Source organism: Doryrhamphus excisus, chromosome 18 (assembly GCF_030265055.1).
Source record: "Doryrhamphus excisus isolate RoL2022-K1 chromosome 18, RoL_Dexc_1.0, whole genome shotgun sequence".
In the NCBI taxonomy this organism is placed as follows: domain Eukaryota; kingdom Metazoa; phylum Chordata; class Actinopteri; order Syngnathiformes; family Syngnathidae; genus Doryrhamphus; species Doryrhamphus excisus.
Window position 1 is genome coordinate 16,673,203 of NC_080483.1, and position 14,120 is coordinate 16,687,322.

A 14,120-nucleotide genomic window follows, 5' to 3' on the forward strand; every position below is an offset into this window, starting at 1 on the left:
ATCTCGCGAGAACGTCGTCACCATCGCGAAAAACAAGGGAGCTCCGTTCGGCTTTGGCGGTGAAGGGGCGGGGATTCTCCCTGTCAATCATCCATGGTGTTTTTTTTTTACCCCCTTTTCCTTTTTTTTAAGAGTTCTTTCCTTTGCTTATCTGGAATGACGTCATTAAAAAAAACATGGCTGAGTGGACTCAAACAAGCATTAAAAATATGAATCCACTCGTTTAAAAAAGTGTTTTATTACCGTTTAATCCACTTAATCTCAATCCAGGGTTGTAATGTAGCAAATATTCTGTACAAAAAGAAAATAATGTAGCGATTACACTTAAGATCATAGCGTTTACTTTTCCACATGAAAATGTAAATATAACATTATAACTTCACACTGTACATTTATTTTCAAAATGCACAAATAGATTTGAATAGATGTTTTGCTGGCTTATAAACTTTTCACATAAATAAGATTTTCAATGTGTTGATTTATTTTGCATTAAAGATGGAACAGGTTCCCACAAATGTTTGTTTCTTCAATTGTGATAAATAAAGTTTTGATACCGCTTGTCCTGTTTAAGACCATGGGTGAGTTAATGAGTTATTCCAACTGACTTCAGGCGAGATGCGGTGTATAACCTGCTGGTTGTCACAGTAAATAAAAGTTTGTACTGTACTATTGAGCGCATAACATCTAAAGTGTAACTGTGTCCATCAATTAGTGAAAATATATTGATATTTGAGAGTGGAACACAAAATCCAGTGTGTTGAGTGGAAATAAAAAATGTGACTGTTAGTTAGGGCCAGTGACAGTAAGAAACAGTTGATGTCCACGATCACTGCAAATGACTTGAAGAAAAATGCTTCATCACACTTGACATTCACTTTTGCAATTAACTGTGATGACTAATTAAGCCGGTATCGAGATATTTACTTAAGAGTGTTGAGAATAATAATAATGCTTCTGATGTCTCATTGCCACTGAATAATGGTTATGCAACACTGACACATAAAACAGTGGAAACCTTTTATAGGCACTTTTAAAAAATGACCTTTTATAAAAACAAACATGGAGACAACTTTGTCTTGTTTGCATTTTACTCCAAATTGCATTGCACCGCTTCCTAAATAATCTTTCAATGATAGCATGAAACAGCCATAAAAACATTATCATTTTTAGATGGCAATGTAGTTCTATTTTTAGGCATATTTAACATACGTGTTGGTCCAGGTCTTACAAGTAGGCATGTCACCACTTGGATTCTCTGAATAAGTACAGACACACGGAAGGATCTCATAAGCAATTAGATAAGCTGAGTTGGGAAAGACCAAGAAAGGTGCAGACTACTTCAAATGCACAAAAAAGGTGCAGAAATATTGGGGGAAAACATGGAAAAAAAAGTAAAAGTGTTAAAATACATCATATATTAAGATTTTTACCCACCATTGAAAGAAGAAATACAGAATAAAGAAAAAAAACTGATTATTTTTCATCTGAGGAAAAAGGGATTTCCGGTAAATGTTTACTGTTTGTAAACATCAAAATTAAATTCAAAGTGTTTTGAACTCTTATTACCATACCTTCAGTATAAATAATTACAGTATGTGATCGACGACAAAGCGTGGGAGATGAAAACAGAATGACATCACACGGTGCAGCCACCTCTTTCGTCCGTAATCCTCTGTCATGAAACTATGGGCTGGATTCAAGGTGACCTCATCCGCTGAGGGAAAGGGTGTGTGTGCAACCCGGCCACCAGAAGAGGGCAGCGCCAGCTCCCAAGTAAGTCCGTCAGGCAATGTGACGTCATGGGTCAAATAGCCCACGTTCAAAGTGTCCCTTAAGGGTCGGGCATGACCCTGCCAGGTCCTGCCCCTGCTTGCATTCAATCTAGTCTTGATGAATCATTTCAGAAAGATCAAATAGAAAGCCATGATGAGACAGGATAGCGCTACGGCAACATGGAGCCGCGTCCCGATGACTGCAGCTACAAAGAAAAGGAGAAAGAAGCATTACAGTATGTGTCATTTTGGCGATGCAATACTGCTCACTAGATGTATGTACAGTAAACCTCGGATATATCGGATTCAATTGTTCCCACTGGTTTTGTCCGATATAAGCGAAATCCGTTATATGCGTATACCGGAAAATGTCCGTTTTACGCATATATGGGATTTATATCCGGTATATGCGTAAATGGGATTTTATCCGTTATAAAAAGGCACTTCCTTGACTATGTTTCCAATGTACCTGGACGCGCAGGCAACGCTGCAAACGCTGCAAATGACGTCGTATAGCGGCCTGTCACGATTCGGCGAATCGGAGCGCCACGATGCGGCCATCCGATATATGCCAGGGAAATTTCATGGAAATGCATTGGAACGGGACTGGAGATTTTGTCCGAAATAGGCGAAATCCGTTATAAAAAATCCGATATATGCAATGAATTTTTATTGGAAATGCAATACAGAAAAATTGGTTCTTTTTTATCTGTCCGTTGTGAGCGAATATATTCCGATATATCCGAGTCCGATATATCCAAGGTTTACTGTAGTAGAAATGGTAATTCAAGTACTACATGGTGCCTTTGCATTTCACTTATAAACAAATCATCCAAAGCATATGTCTAGATTTGTTTGCTGTCTGAGGGACGCTGAGGATTTCTTACCTTTATAGAAAACTCCCCACACTCCTTTCTTCTCCGACAGCAGCCAGCCGTTGAGGCGGGGAACCTTTTTGAAGTATGCACACGTGCAGACGAAGAGCAGCCCGAACACCAGGATGCCATCGAAGGAGTACACTATGAACAAAGACCAGAACATGACCAGACACAATTTGTAAACATCGTAGTAAGACACAGAGGACATCATAGCACCATAGCTTTTAAAGCGGACCAGTTATGCTCATTTTTTTGGCCCTTTGTAGCAAGTCGTGGACTCCTAAAAAACATTCTAGATCTTCCAGAATCTGCACCTATTCTAGCTGTATTTCTGTGGATTGCGTGCTTCCTGTGAAAACAGCCTGTTTTCATTTATTGTACCCACAGGCCTTAATGGGGTGCCTTCAGACACGCCCACTGTGGTTGGTCACACTCCCAAGTGCTCACGAGGACTTCCGAATAGCTGCCAAATTCAACTTGAAAGTAGTATAGCATTTGATAACAAACAGTGATTTATCTTTTTAAAATGTGGACACCACGAGAAAAGAGGCTACTTCAATAAGTCTCTGAATGGTAAGTAGAGTTAGCATATTAGCTTTAGATTTTCTACAATATTGGTAACATCTAATGTGGTTCTATTGTTTTGCGGGACGACCCATGTTTAAAAAAAACTCAGGTAGACTCACTGATTGTGGTGGGAAATGGCTATACTAATTTAGACCCTGTTCCCGGTATGCACATTCTATATTGCTACACAGACAACTGCTTTAGTTTACTTAAAATAAACACAGTTAGGACACTGATAAATTGTTACTTACTGCATGGGACTTAGTAACATTGGAAAGGCGTCGGGCTTCAGCAACAGTTCGCCGGCTAGTCCAGCTGTGGACCAGTCCAGTGTAAAATGCCATTGACGGATACAGTTTTTTCTTTTGCTAGTCGGGAACTCCAACCATTTCTGCTTGTTATTTGCCTCCTTAGGAATTGTAAACAAATTTTGCTTTCCCTTACACATAAAGAAACACTTCCTGGGAGACATTGCTAGCACTAAACAGGGAAGCAGAGCTTGGGGGAGGGCAGAGAGCATATGTGGCCTACAGAGCACACCCATATAAGGAAGCCCGGCCCTCTTTGACATCACAGAGAGCCAAAAAAAAGAGAAACTGAGCATTTACAGCCATCCCAAATTTCTTTAACGGCTCACTTCCAAATGCAAAAACCTTATCTGAAACTTTGGCATCGATTAACTCAAGAATAGAACATTCTAACTACATTCCAACTCCCCTTTAAGGGTTGATTCTCATGTAGTATTTTATTCAATCCTGTAAATCAGTCTCCAAGGGTTTCTGTGTGTGTGGTCTACAAAAGCAAATAACTGCCAGGTCAACAATTACTGGGGCAAAAACACTGCCATTGCTTTATGTAGTTTTTACAAACACACCAAGGTGGCACTAGCTGTATTTAAATTAGCATCACTCAGCTTGATCTGCCTCTACATGTGCTTTACAATGTTGTTTGTGCTACTGTTGTTTACATCAGCGGATGAGCAGTTTGTTATTTGAGGATAACAACATCGGTTCTGTTACTGCTGTGTTGTGCAATGCAAGGGGGTGGTTTGACCCCCTTTAGCATTGCATTACAGTGCATAATAAGTACTAAATTATGATGAGTTATAATACAAGTGGGTATTATTATATCTTACCAGCAGCGTGAATACTTTTACAATGTTATGATCTTGAGAGACATTTCTCGTGAAGGGTCCATCTAACGCAAAATAAAAGAAATTATAATTCTGTTTGGTAGTGGTAAACTTACACTATTACGAACAGCAATAAAGGAACCAGCCATTAGCATCTAGCCCGCTGCTCCAAGACTATATTCCGCCATGAGTTCCGCGTTTAACGAATTCGATGACACCACAAAGTGCAGGCCTTCAATCCGTTTGTTTAACGTTTGCTCTGTGATGCTAAATGAGTTTAGCAGCATGACTTTGGGTATCTAAACTGTGACTGTCACAGGGCCACGTCTACAGCTAACTTAAGGTTAGCTTTCATCAGCTACGGTACCTTGCATCTTCAGAGCTGCTGACATGTAAGGGAAGAAATAAACAACACTCACCATTTGTCATATTCGCAGTTGCTTTTTTGTCGATCTTACGTAACTGCTAATGTGTGTCAATCAGAAAGCCATCGTGTGTTTTCAAAGTGCTAAGATAATCACAGCTACTAGCTCCAAGTCACTGGGTTGACATTTCCGGTTCTGGTCGTTCTTCTACGGGTTTGTGTTGACTCCGCATCCGTTGCGCTTGACTGCCATCTGCTGGAATTATCTGTAACAGCAGCCTGTGTCGCACATCTTCAATTTATACGGCCGTGTTGAATATTGCATTTTAATGGGCAGAATTGTACAGAAACCGATTTATAAAAGTTACTTCTTGATTTGAAAATATCAACTTCGTCACGTCATCATGACCAATGGTGACGTCAGTGTTGTTGACGCGTTGTGACTTTGCAGGGGGAAAGATTACAAATGCGAAGAGCTAACCCTTGTAACTCAGTCCTGAGCGGCCATGTTTTAAAAGGCGTGCATGGGTGACGCTCAAAAACGAGCTGGCGGGGTAAAAATGACAAATTCGAGTTGGCGTTTGTTTTCGGGAACGTAGCTGAATTTCTGTATATACAAATTTAGAATTATTAAATAGTTGTGTAAAGCACAATGAACGGACCTGCCGACTCTCTCCTGAAATATGATTCCCCGATTTTAATTCCCAAAAGCGCAGATAAAAAAACAGCAAAGGTGAGTTTATTATTATTATTATTATTATTATTATTATTATTATTATTATTATTATTATTATTATTATTATTATTATTATTATTATTATTATTATTATTATTATTATTATTCATTCATTCATTTTCTACCGCTTATCCCCATGAGGGTTATCATCATCATCATCATTATTATTATTATTATTATTATTATTATTATTATTATTATTATTGTTATTATTAATTCATTCATTCATTCATTCATTAAGGGTTATCATCATCATTATTATTATTATTAATTCATTCATTTTCTACTGCTTATCCCCATGAGGCTTATTGTCATTATTATTATTATTATTATTATTATTATCATTATAATTGTTATTATTATTATTATTATTAATTCATTCATTCATTTTCTACTGCTTATCCTCATGAGGGTTATCATCATCATTATTATTATTATTATTATTATTATTATTATTATTGTTATATTATTATTGTTATATTATTATTAATTCATTCATTCATTTTCTACCGCTTATCCTCATGAGGGTTATCATCATCATCATTATTATTATTATTATTATTATTAATTCATTCATTCATTTTCTACCGCTTATCCTCATGAGGGTTATCATCATCATCATCATCATCATCATCATCATTATTATTATTATTATTATTCATTTTCTACCACTTATCCTCATGAGGGTTATCATAATCATTATTATTATTATTATTCATTCATTCATTTTCTACCGCTTATCCTCATGAGGGTTATCATAATCATTATTATTATTATTATTAATTCATTCATTTTCTACCGCTTATCCTCATGAGGATTATCATCATCATTGTTATTATTATTATTATTAAACAAAGCATTATTGTGAAGGAGTAGTTTCCATAGTGTACGCCAAATATTTAATCAAGCATTTATGCGGTTCTAACGACCTCTGCCTGACCAGAATAAAGCGGTGATTTAAATATAGGACTAACATACTTGTCACGACAGGGCCGTCCTCCGAAAGCCCCCCCGAAGTCACAACCTCACAGAGCCAGTCCTCGCAAATCCATTGCAGCCACCCTTAAAGACATCAAGCAGAAAAATGAAGACATCGTTACCTACATGTTTCCACCCAGGTGAGATCATTCACTCCAAAATACAATTGTGACAAAATATTAATGATTCTGTTTATTTTATTTGTCCCTCCCTGCCAGAAAATGGATGGAGGGAAACCAAGAGTGGCTGCAAAGAGTGTGCACCTCGCCGTCTACTCGAGTGGATGTGGTGAACCTCGAGGAGGAACTGGACAGGAAGTTGTCTCAGCTGCGTGCCATGGAGACAGGCATCTGTCCTGCCAGACGAGAGTTATACACCCAGTGCTTCGGTATGCGCCGTCATTCCACCTCTTCGCCGCCTCCCGTCGTGCAAACGTTACAAGCGCTGTTGTCATTTTGTCTCGCTAGAAGAGCTGATCAGACAAGTGGCCCTCATTTGTGCCGAGAGGGGTATCTTGTTGTTGCGAGTTAGAGATGAGCTCCAAATGACCATTGCTGCATATCAGAAGTTCTATGAAAGCAGTATGGTCTTTGGGATGAGGAAGGCTCTTTATGACGAACAGGAGAAGGCGGCCCTGAAGGAAAAGGTAAAACTCTTGACTAAGACTCTTCAGTCGATGTGTCTGAGCGGGACTTGCACCAGGTTTTGGCAATAGATTGTCTCTTGTGTAGATTTCCGATCTGGAGAATATAAAAGAGGAGCTGGTAGAACAACTTGATCATCAAAAAGTTAAATGTGTGGAAATGAAAAAAACGGCAGAAGAAAAAAAACAAGCACAGGAAACCAAGCACACGGAGCAGATTCAGCACCTAAGAAAAAACAACCAGCAGCTCAAGGTGATGCATCGGGATAACATGCTAATGATAACTATTGTCTTTTAGCATCAGGATAACATGCTAATGATAACTATTGTCTTTTAGCATCAGGATAACATGCTAATGATAACTATTGTCTTTTAGCATCAGGATAACATGCTAATAATAACTATCGTCTTTTAGCATCGGGATAGCATGCTAATAATAACTATTGTCTTTTAGCATCAGGATAACATGCTAATGATAACTATTGTCTTTTAGCCGTGTGGCCCGTTTTTACATCCCTATTTGTTCTTTGACCTAGATCCAGCTGGAAGGAGCTCTCATAGCAAGGAAGTGACTTCAGCAAAATCTTGAAAATGGTTTGCAAGATTCATATCAACTGTTTTTAGAGCCCCATGAAGTTTTTAGCAAGATCCTGAGAAACTTTGCAAACTCCCGAGAAAGTCTCGTAAAATCCTGGGAAAGTTTTGCGAGATCTGAAGAAAGTTTAGTAAAATCCTGAGAAATATTACACAGATCCCAAGGAAGTTTTGGGAAATCCTGAGAAGATCCCAAGAAATTTTTGAAAAATTATAAGAAACCTTTGAGAGATTGTGCAAATTCTTGGGAAACTTTTGATAGATCCCAAGAAAGTTTTGTTGAAATCATAACCAACTTTTGCAAGATCCCATGAAAGTTTTTCAAAATCTTGAGAAACGTTTGTTTGAGCCACAGAATATTTAGCAAAATCCAGAGAAAATCTTGCAAGATCCTGGGAAACCTTTGCTATCCTGAGAAACATTTTGGAGATCCCAGGGAATTTTTGTGAAATCTCGAGAAACATTTGCTAGATCCCAATCAAGTTTTACAAAATCCTGAAAAAGTTTTGCAAGATTCTGAGAAACGTTTGTGAGATCCAGAAAGTTTTGGCAAGATCCTGAGAAAATTTTGCAAGATCCCAAGAAATTTTTGAAAAATTATAAGAAACCTTTGAGAGATCCCAAGAAGGTTGTGCAAAATCTTGGGAAACCTGAGAAATCCCAAGAAAGTTTTGTGAAATCATAACCAACTTTTGCAAGATCCCATGAAAGTTTTTCAAAATCCTGAGAACCGTTTGTTAGAGCCACAGAATATTTTGCAAAATCCTGAGAAAATCTTGCAATATCCTGGGAAATCCTGGAAACCTTTGCCATCCTGCGAAACATTTTGGAGATCCCGAGGAATTTTTGTGAAATCTTGAGAAACATTTGCAAGTTTTACAAAATCCTGAGAAAGTTTTGCAAGATTCTGAGAAACGTTTGTGAGATCCAGAAAGTTTAGCAAAATCTTGAAAATGGTTTGCTAGGATCCAGATAAACTTTTTTAGAGTCCCATTAACTTTTGGCAAGATCCTGAGAAACTTTGAAAGCTCACAAGAAAGTTTTGCAAAATCCTGAGTAACCTTTGCAGGAACTCACAAAAGGTCAAAAGGTTTGTCAAATCTTCAAAAAGGTTTTGCGAGATCCTGAGAAACTTATGTTAGAGCCCCAGATTGTTTTATGAGATCCCAAGAAAAGTGTTGCAAAATCCTAAGAAACATCCCAAGGTCGCAAGAAAATTTTGTGAAATCCTGAGAAACATTTGTAAGAATCCCAGAAATGTTTGTGAAATCCTGGTAAAGTTTTGCAAGATCCTGAGAAACTTTTGTTTGAGCCCCGGAATGTTTTTCAAGACCATTTATTTCTGGTCCATCCGGGTCAAGTCAGTGTTTTGTAACGATGGCGGACAAGCACCCACGGGAGAGCTTTGGAGAATTTTAATTAGAGATCAGGCTAAACTTTAAAAACATGTTGTGTTGTTTACATGGAACCAATCTCAGAACCGTACACAGATACACTACAGTGTCGTATTAAAAAACAATACAAATAAAACAAGGTAAACAATGGAAAATAGATGTTAAATCTCAACATAAAATTGGCTACAAAATACTGACTGATCCAGAAATACAGACTTCAAAATGTTCCCAGATATGGCATTATATTTTTATTTATCATTTTTTTCCCCACTATGTTTGACCGTGTACATATTTAAATACATTGATCATGTTTTTGCTTTTGTATTTCCTTTTGCTAAAGTACCGATTGTTGTTGCATTGTTATCTGTAAGGTGTCCTAAAAGGCGCCTATAAATAAATAAATATATTCTTAGTGTTGTTAGTATAATACAACATATTAATTCAGTGAAAACAGGAGTCAATCAATAGCAAGTTTTAATACAGTAATACATCCAGGGAGGTTCACTTTGGACAAAAAGTCAAAAACACAGAAACGTAACCAGTTCCAAAAGTCCCCATCTGATGGTCTAAACTAGTGATTCTCAACTGGTTTGACTGCATGACCCAACATCACAGCTCAACGACCTTGAATTCTCACACATCCATCCATGGTGCACACATGGCGTAATAAGCAAAAAAAACGTGAGGTGCATTCAAGGACATCAGGTCATTAATTACATTTTTTTTTTTTTTGCACAGGCGTAGACATGCAACACTGAAAACGGCTGCGTGACCCACTTTTGGGTGCCGACCCACCATTGAGAATCATTAGTCTAAACCAGGGGTCGGCAACCTTTACTATCAAAAGAGCCATTTTACCCCCTCGCTCACTGAAGAAAAATAGAATGGAGCCGCGAAACATAATTTAACAGCAGAATATAGGGGCTGCATAGCGGTCGAGTGATTAGCGCGCAGACCTCACAGCTAGGAGACCCGAGTTCAATCCCACCCTCGGCTATCTCTGTGTGGAGTTTGCATGTTCTCCCCGTGCAAGAAATGTGTAGCAACATGCTCACATCCAGAGCAAATTGCGAGTCTCCCAAGATTTTGATTGACTGCCAGATTTGGAGGGAATTTTGGGGTATCAAAGTAGTTCAGAGGAGAAAAAGCGGAGTTGATCAAGTACTCTTGCTAGTATACGGTCTCACAGAAAGTCCCATTTTTTTCAAAAGTAATTACAAAGATGCATATTTTCCTCATTTGGGTGTTAAAACAAATATTTGAGCATTGCAAAGGGAGCCACAACAAAGAGGCTGAAGAGCCACATGCGGCTCTGGAGCCGTAGGTTGCTGACCCCTGGTCTAAACAGTAGCTCCCATTGTCCGCATGATTGCAAAATACACGTTTTCCAATGCGGCAATCGGTCCTGGAACATTTATATCGATGTTTTTAGCTCCACATGCTTAGTGACATCACACAGCGAGTTGAGCTTGAAGAACACAAAGTAATACAAATCATAGATTGTGGTTAAAACGCAGAATCTGAATTGCAACACTGATGCACAGAACTGTAAAGTAAACGCAAGCTGATCATATTTGCCGGCACGTGAGAAACAGGAAGTCCTGCTGACAAAACACATTCAGTCATTTTCCCTTTCACATTCTGTGCAAATCCCACTTTTGGGAAAACTTGCGTACCATTCATTATAAACAGAACATATAATATCGGTAAATGCAATTCCACTGTGGCTCAATCTATCCCCGGCATGACAACCAGTGTGCTTACTGCATAATAAATTAATAAATACAACCGCTTTCACAAATATACAAAATATAACGGCAGATAAAAATATCCTACCACGCTGCATTAAACCCCTAAAATAATAAAACGTGTATAAATGCTAGGGATTAGGTTTAATAGGAGACAATAAGAGACGTTGCCATCAAAAAGACAAAACGGACATGACAAGGCCAAAAGGTTAAAAAAGGTCACAAGGCAGAAGAAGGCTTGTAATTCAGAGACAAAATGGCTACTTCTGTACAACACCGCGTCATTACATACTTTTGGTACTAGATTAGATACGTGAAACGGGTCTTCTGCAGAGAACCCAAAGAAAGAAACGAGCTCAAATCTGTAGAACATGGGTTAGTGCAGGGGTGGGCAAACTACGGCCCGGGGGCCACATCCGGCCCGCCAAGTGTTTGAATACGGCCCGCCCAATCTTTCAAAAGTATTTAATTTAAACTCAACATACATACTATTATGATTATTATATTTATTATATTAATGCTAATTATTATATTAATTATATATAATAATATTGTTATATTTGCATATTTTACATATATATATATAATTATTATTATAATTATTATAATATATAATATATATACTTATTATTATTTTAATTTTATTTTAATTATTATAATATTTTATTATTTTTAAAATATTTAAATATAAATATAAAATAATAAATAATAATAGCAGATTGCATGACAATTTTACAGATACAATAATACCAGGTGGACTGTTACGTGTAAAATATATAGTCTGCCCCCCCCTGGAAATTTAGTTATATCAATGCGGCCCGCGAGTGAAAAAGTTTGCCCACCCCTGGGTTAGTGCATCACAGCATATCTTAGCAATTCAATTACCAGACATGCAAATATGCCCCCTAGTGGCTGTGAACGGTATTGATGACAACAGCTGCATTTGGGCTCAACTGCACAGTTCAAAATATGAATTTTGTTCTAAATTTTATTTTTTTTTTATTAAATCCAAGCTTGACTATTTTAAGTTGATCTTGTAGTGTAAACAAAATGAGGAAAAAAAGTATTCCGAAGCGCAAAGGAAAGAGAAATTAAGGAATGCCCTCCTTCCTCTGGCAGCACTGTGACGGGGGCACACTCCAGTCGTAAACATACGACAGTCGCAACTTGACTTCCTCCTTACAGAGCCTCCCCTCCCGCTGCAGCGTCTGGTGCTTCTCCAGCATGTCCTCCAGACTTTGCTTATGCGTCACCAAGTACTTGTTGTTGCAACCGCGGGACTTATACTCGGTGTCAAAACGCGGGTCGTGCGTCCGCCTGACGTCCACCGGCGCCAGCCAGGCGCCCAATGACACGTCCTCGCTCTGCCACATCTTTAAGTACCCCGCGTTGAGATGCACGTATCGTACCAGGTCCGATGACAGGACGTAGCCGCCGCCCAGCGCGTACGGAAGGTAGTAGTCACAAAGTTCCCAAGTGCTTTCCCGCCACTTCCCGGCCGCCTTGACTCGTCCTCGGCCGGAGAAGAAGCCCCAGTACAAACGAGTGGGTTCCTTTGCCCGCAGCTCCTCCTTAAGGAGATCCAAACGAGCGAATGTATCATCATCTGCTTTGAGCACAAACTTGAACGCCACGTTCTGGTCCAGCCAGGAGTACATGTGCAGCAGCTTCATGGTCAAGTTCTCATAAGAATCTTTCAAATCAGGGAGAAGGAGAAGATCCTTGTGTCGTCCTTGTTCTGTGTTCAGATTCTGAAGGTCTTCATTTGAAAGTCCCTGAGTCCCTACAACAAACGTAGCCAGAACATCAGAGTCCCGCTTGGCCAGCCACGTGCTCCGTATGATACTTCTCCGCTCGGTGTACTTGGGCCCCGTGGTGATGAGGACCACGAGGAATGCCGACAAGTCCTTGGAGGAGGAAGAGGATTGGTCGTGAGGTTGTAGACGGGGAAGTAAAGCACTGGCACGGGGGGCTAAGCCTGGTGGATCTGCATGACCCTGCTTCAGTGTTTCGGAGGTACATTTGGCCAAGAAGACGAGAACCACAGCAAAGATGCACACGGTGCAGAGAACCAGGGCGGTCTTGTGGCGGCAGACTAGACGGACCAAATTCATGTTGCTGAGCCTGTCAAACAGGAAAACATAAAGCAGCGGTAAGCGAACTTACGGGTAAAACATGTCTTATAATATTTTCCAGATTATAGGTCACAGTTTTTTCATAAAAAAACGACACAGTTGTCTATCGTTAATTGATTATGTGAATTTCTGTGAAGTAGAATTGAATGTTCATAAATTCCATGTTAATAAATTAGATAGAAAACCAGTTTAGTACTGTCTAAATATGTTTTTTCACTATTTGAAACTGATATTTATTAATCTATCAGCACTGTACAGACTGAAATTGAAACTGAAACCAGGAAAATGCAACAAACCACCTGCAGACCGGACATGGCATCTGTAAAGCTGAACTTCAATAGCAAAATGGAATATCTTGTATGGAAATAATAATTGTGGGACCCAAAATTAACCATTCCAATGTCCCTTTGATGTGTTATGTTTATATTTGAGTGGCAGATCAACGCTGTAGTTTACAGCAGTAATTGTTAGCTAGGCTACATGTACGGATGTCTTACTTTCCGTTCTTCATATACGAGTTACACATAAATCTGCGGCACAAATTTGTGTATGTTGGTTACCTGAACAGAAATGTCTTGCGTGGATATTAGTGGGCCGAGCAGCTATGCCAAAGCTAACGTTGACGTCGGCTACCGAGTGGCAACCCCATGCGCACTCCGCGAACTCCTCCACGAAAAGCAAAAATACACATGGTGCACATTTTTCGTTATTACAGAGAGAAATTTACTGAAAGCATCTACGGATGAAGAGAGTTAAAACAAAGTGGTATGAACGCCGACTGACTGTAGTGACACAGACGTGGATGTTTTCATTTTTTTCCTCCCTGGTAATGCAGACAGGCTGTGCTGAGAAAACCGGAAACTGAGCCCCCTCCTGCCACCCAAAAAGCGCAAACATTAGAATACAAATAAAACATACTTAAAAAAATTATAATATTTTTATATTATTTCATTTTCTGCATAAGAAGTGTATTTTTAAAATGAAACAACAAAGAATGAAAGTTTAATTTAAAAAAAAGAAGCACGCATGCGCGTTACCCTCGACATGATGCATTCTCGATTCACAATAAAAGCTCGTCACACCGGTATAGACACGTGACAACATCTCACCTTTTTTCAGTGATCGGTTTCATTTATCATCACAATCATTAAATAGTAATTGAGCGTGTCTGCACAAACG

The 14,120-nt window shown here is 38.9% G+C and overlaps 3 protein-coding genes across 4 annotated transcripts; 1 reads left to right on the plus strand and 2 right to left on the minus strand.

The window, feature by feature from the left end:
* Window positions 1-254: 254 nt before the first annotated feature.
* On the minus strand, window positions 255-4,965 carry tmem167b (transmembrane protein 167B). The gene is made up of 3 exons (XM_058055365.1): window positions 4,769-4,965; window positions 2,660-2,791; window positions 255-1,978 (listed from the first exon to the last, which is right to left on the minus strand). The coding sequence occupies exons 1-3, from the start codon at window positions 4,776-4,778 to the stop codon at window positions 1,896-1,898; spliced, it is 225 nt and encodes a 74-aa protein (XP_057911348.1). The 5' UTR covers window positions 4,779-4,965; the 3' UTR covers window positions 255-1,895.
* LOC131106375 (axonemal dynein light intermediate polypeptide 1-like) lies at window positions 2,961-11,297 on the plus strand. Of its 2 annotated transcripts, none has more exons than XM_058055361.1 (6): window positions 2,961-3,223; window positions 6,440-6,567; window positions 6,646-6,815; window positions 6,895-7,073; window positions 7,159-7,323; window positions 7,607-11,297. In XM_058055361.1, the coding sequence occupies exons 1-6, from the start codon at window positions 3,221-3,223 to the stop codon at window positions 7,640-7,642; spliced, it is 681 nt and encodes a 226-aa protein (XP_057911344.1). In that variant the 5' UTR covers window positions 2,961-3,220; the 3' UTR covers window positions 7,643-11,297. The 2 variants fall into 2 exon arrangements, with proteins under 2 accessions (XP_057911344.1, XP_057911342.1); XM_058055359.1 differs by lacking the exon at window positions 2,961-3,223 and adding an exon at window positions 4,836-5,446.
* On the minus strand, window positions 9,516-13,849 carry b3galt6 (UDP-Gal:betaGal beta 1,3-galactosyltransferase polypeptide 6). The gene is made up of 2 exons (XM_058055357.1): window positions 13,502-13,849; window positions 9,516-12,930 (listed from the first exon to the last, which is right to left on the minus strand). Exon 2 carries the CDS (start codon window positions 12,918-12,920, stop codon window positions 11,898-11,900), a length of 1,023 nt encoding a protein of 340 aa, XP_057911340.1. The 5' UTR covers window positions 12,921-12,930; window positions 13,502-13,849; the 3' UTR covers window positions 9,516-11,897.
* Window positions 13,850-14,120: the final 271 nt, after the last annotated feature.

Bases quoted from the DNA above. Each gene is read 5' to 3' on its own strand.
- LOC131106375 (XM_058055359.1), top strand. From the start codon at position 5,366: ATGAACGGACCTGCCGACTCTCTCCTGAAATATGATTCCCCGATTTTA. The intron at 6,816-6,894 runs GTATGCGCCGTC...TTGTCTCGCTAG, and splicing joins GTTATACACCCAGTGCTTCG to AAGAGCTGATCAGACAAGTG. The intron at 7,324-7,606 runs GTGATGCATCGG...TCTTTGACCTAG, and splicing joins AAAACAACCAGCAGCTCAAG to ATCCAGCTGGAAGGAGCTCT.
- tmem167b (XM_058055365.1), bottom strand. The intron at 1,979-2,659 runs GTAAGAAATCCT...TTTTCTTTGTAG, and splicing joins GTGGGGAGTTTTCTATAAAG to CTGCAGTCATCGGGACGCGG.
- b3galt6 (XM_058055357.1), bottom strand. From the start codon at position 12,920: ATGAATTTGGTCCGTCTAGTCTGCCGCCACAAGACCGCCCTGGTTCTC.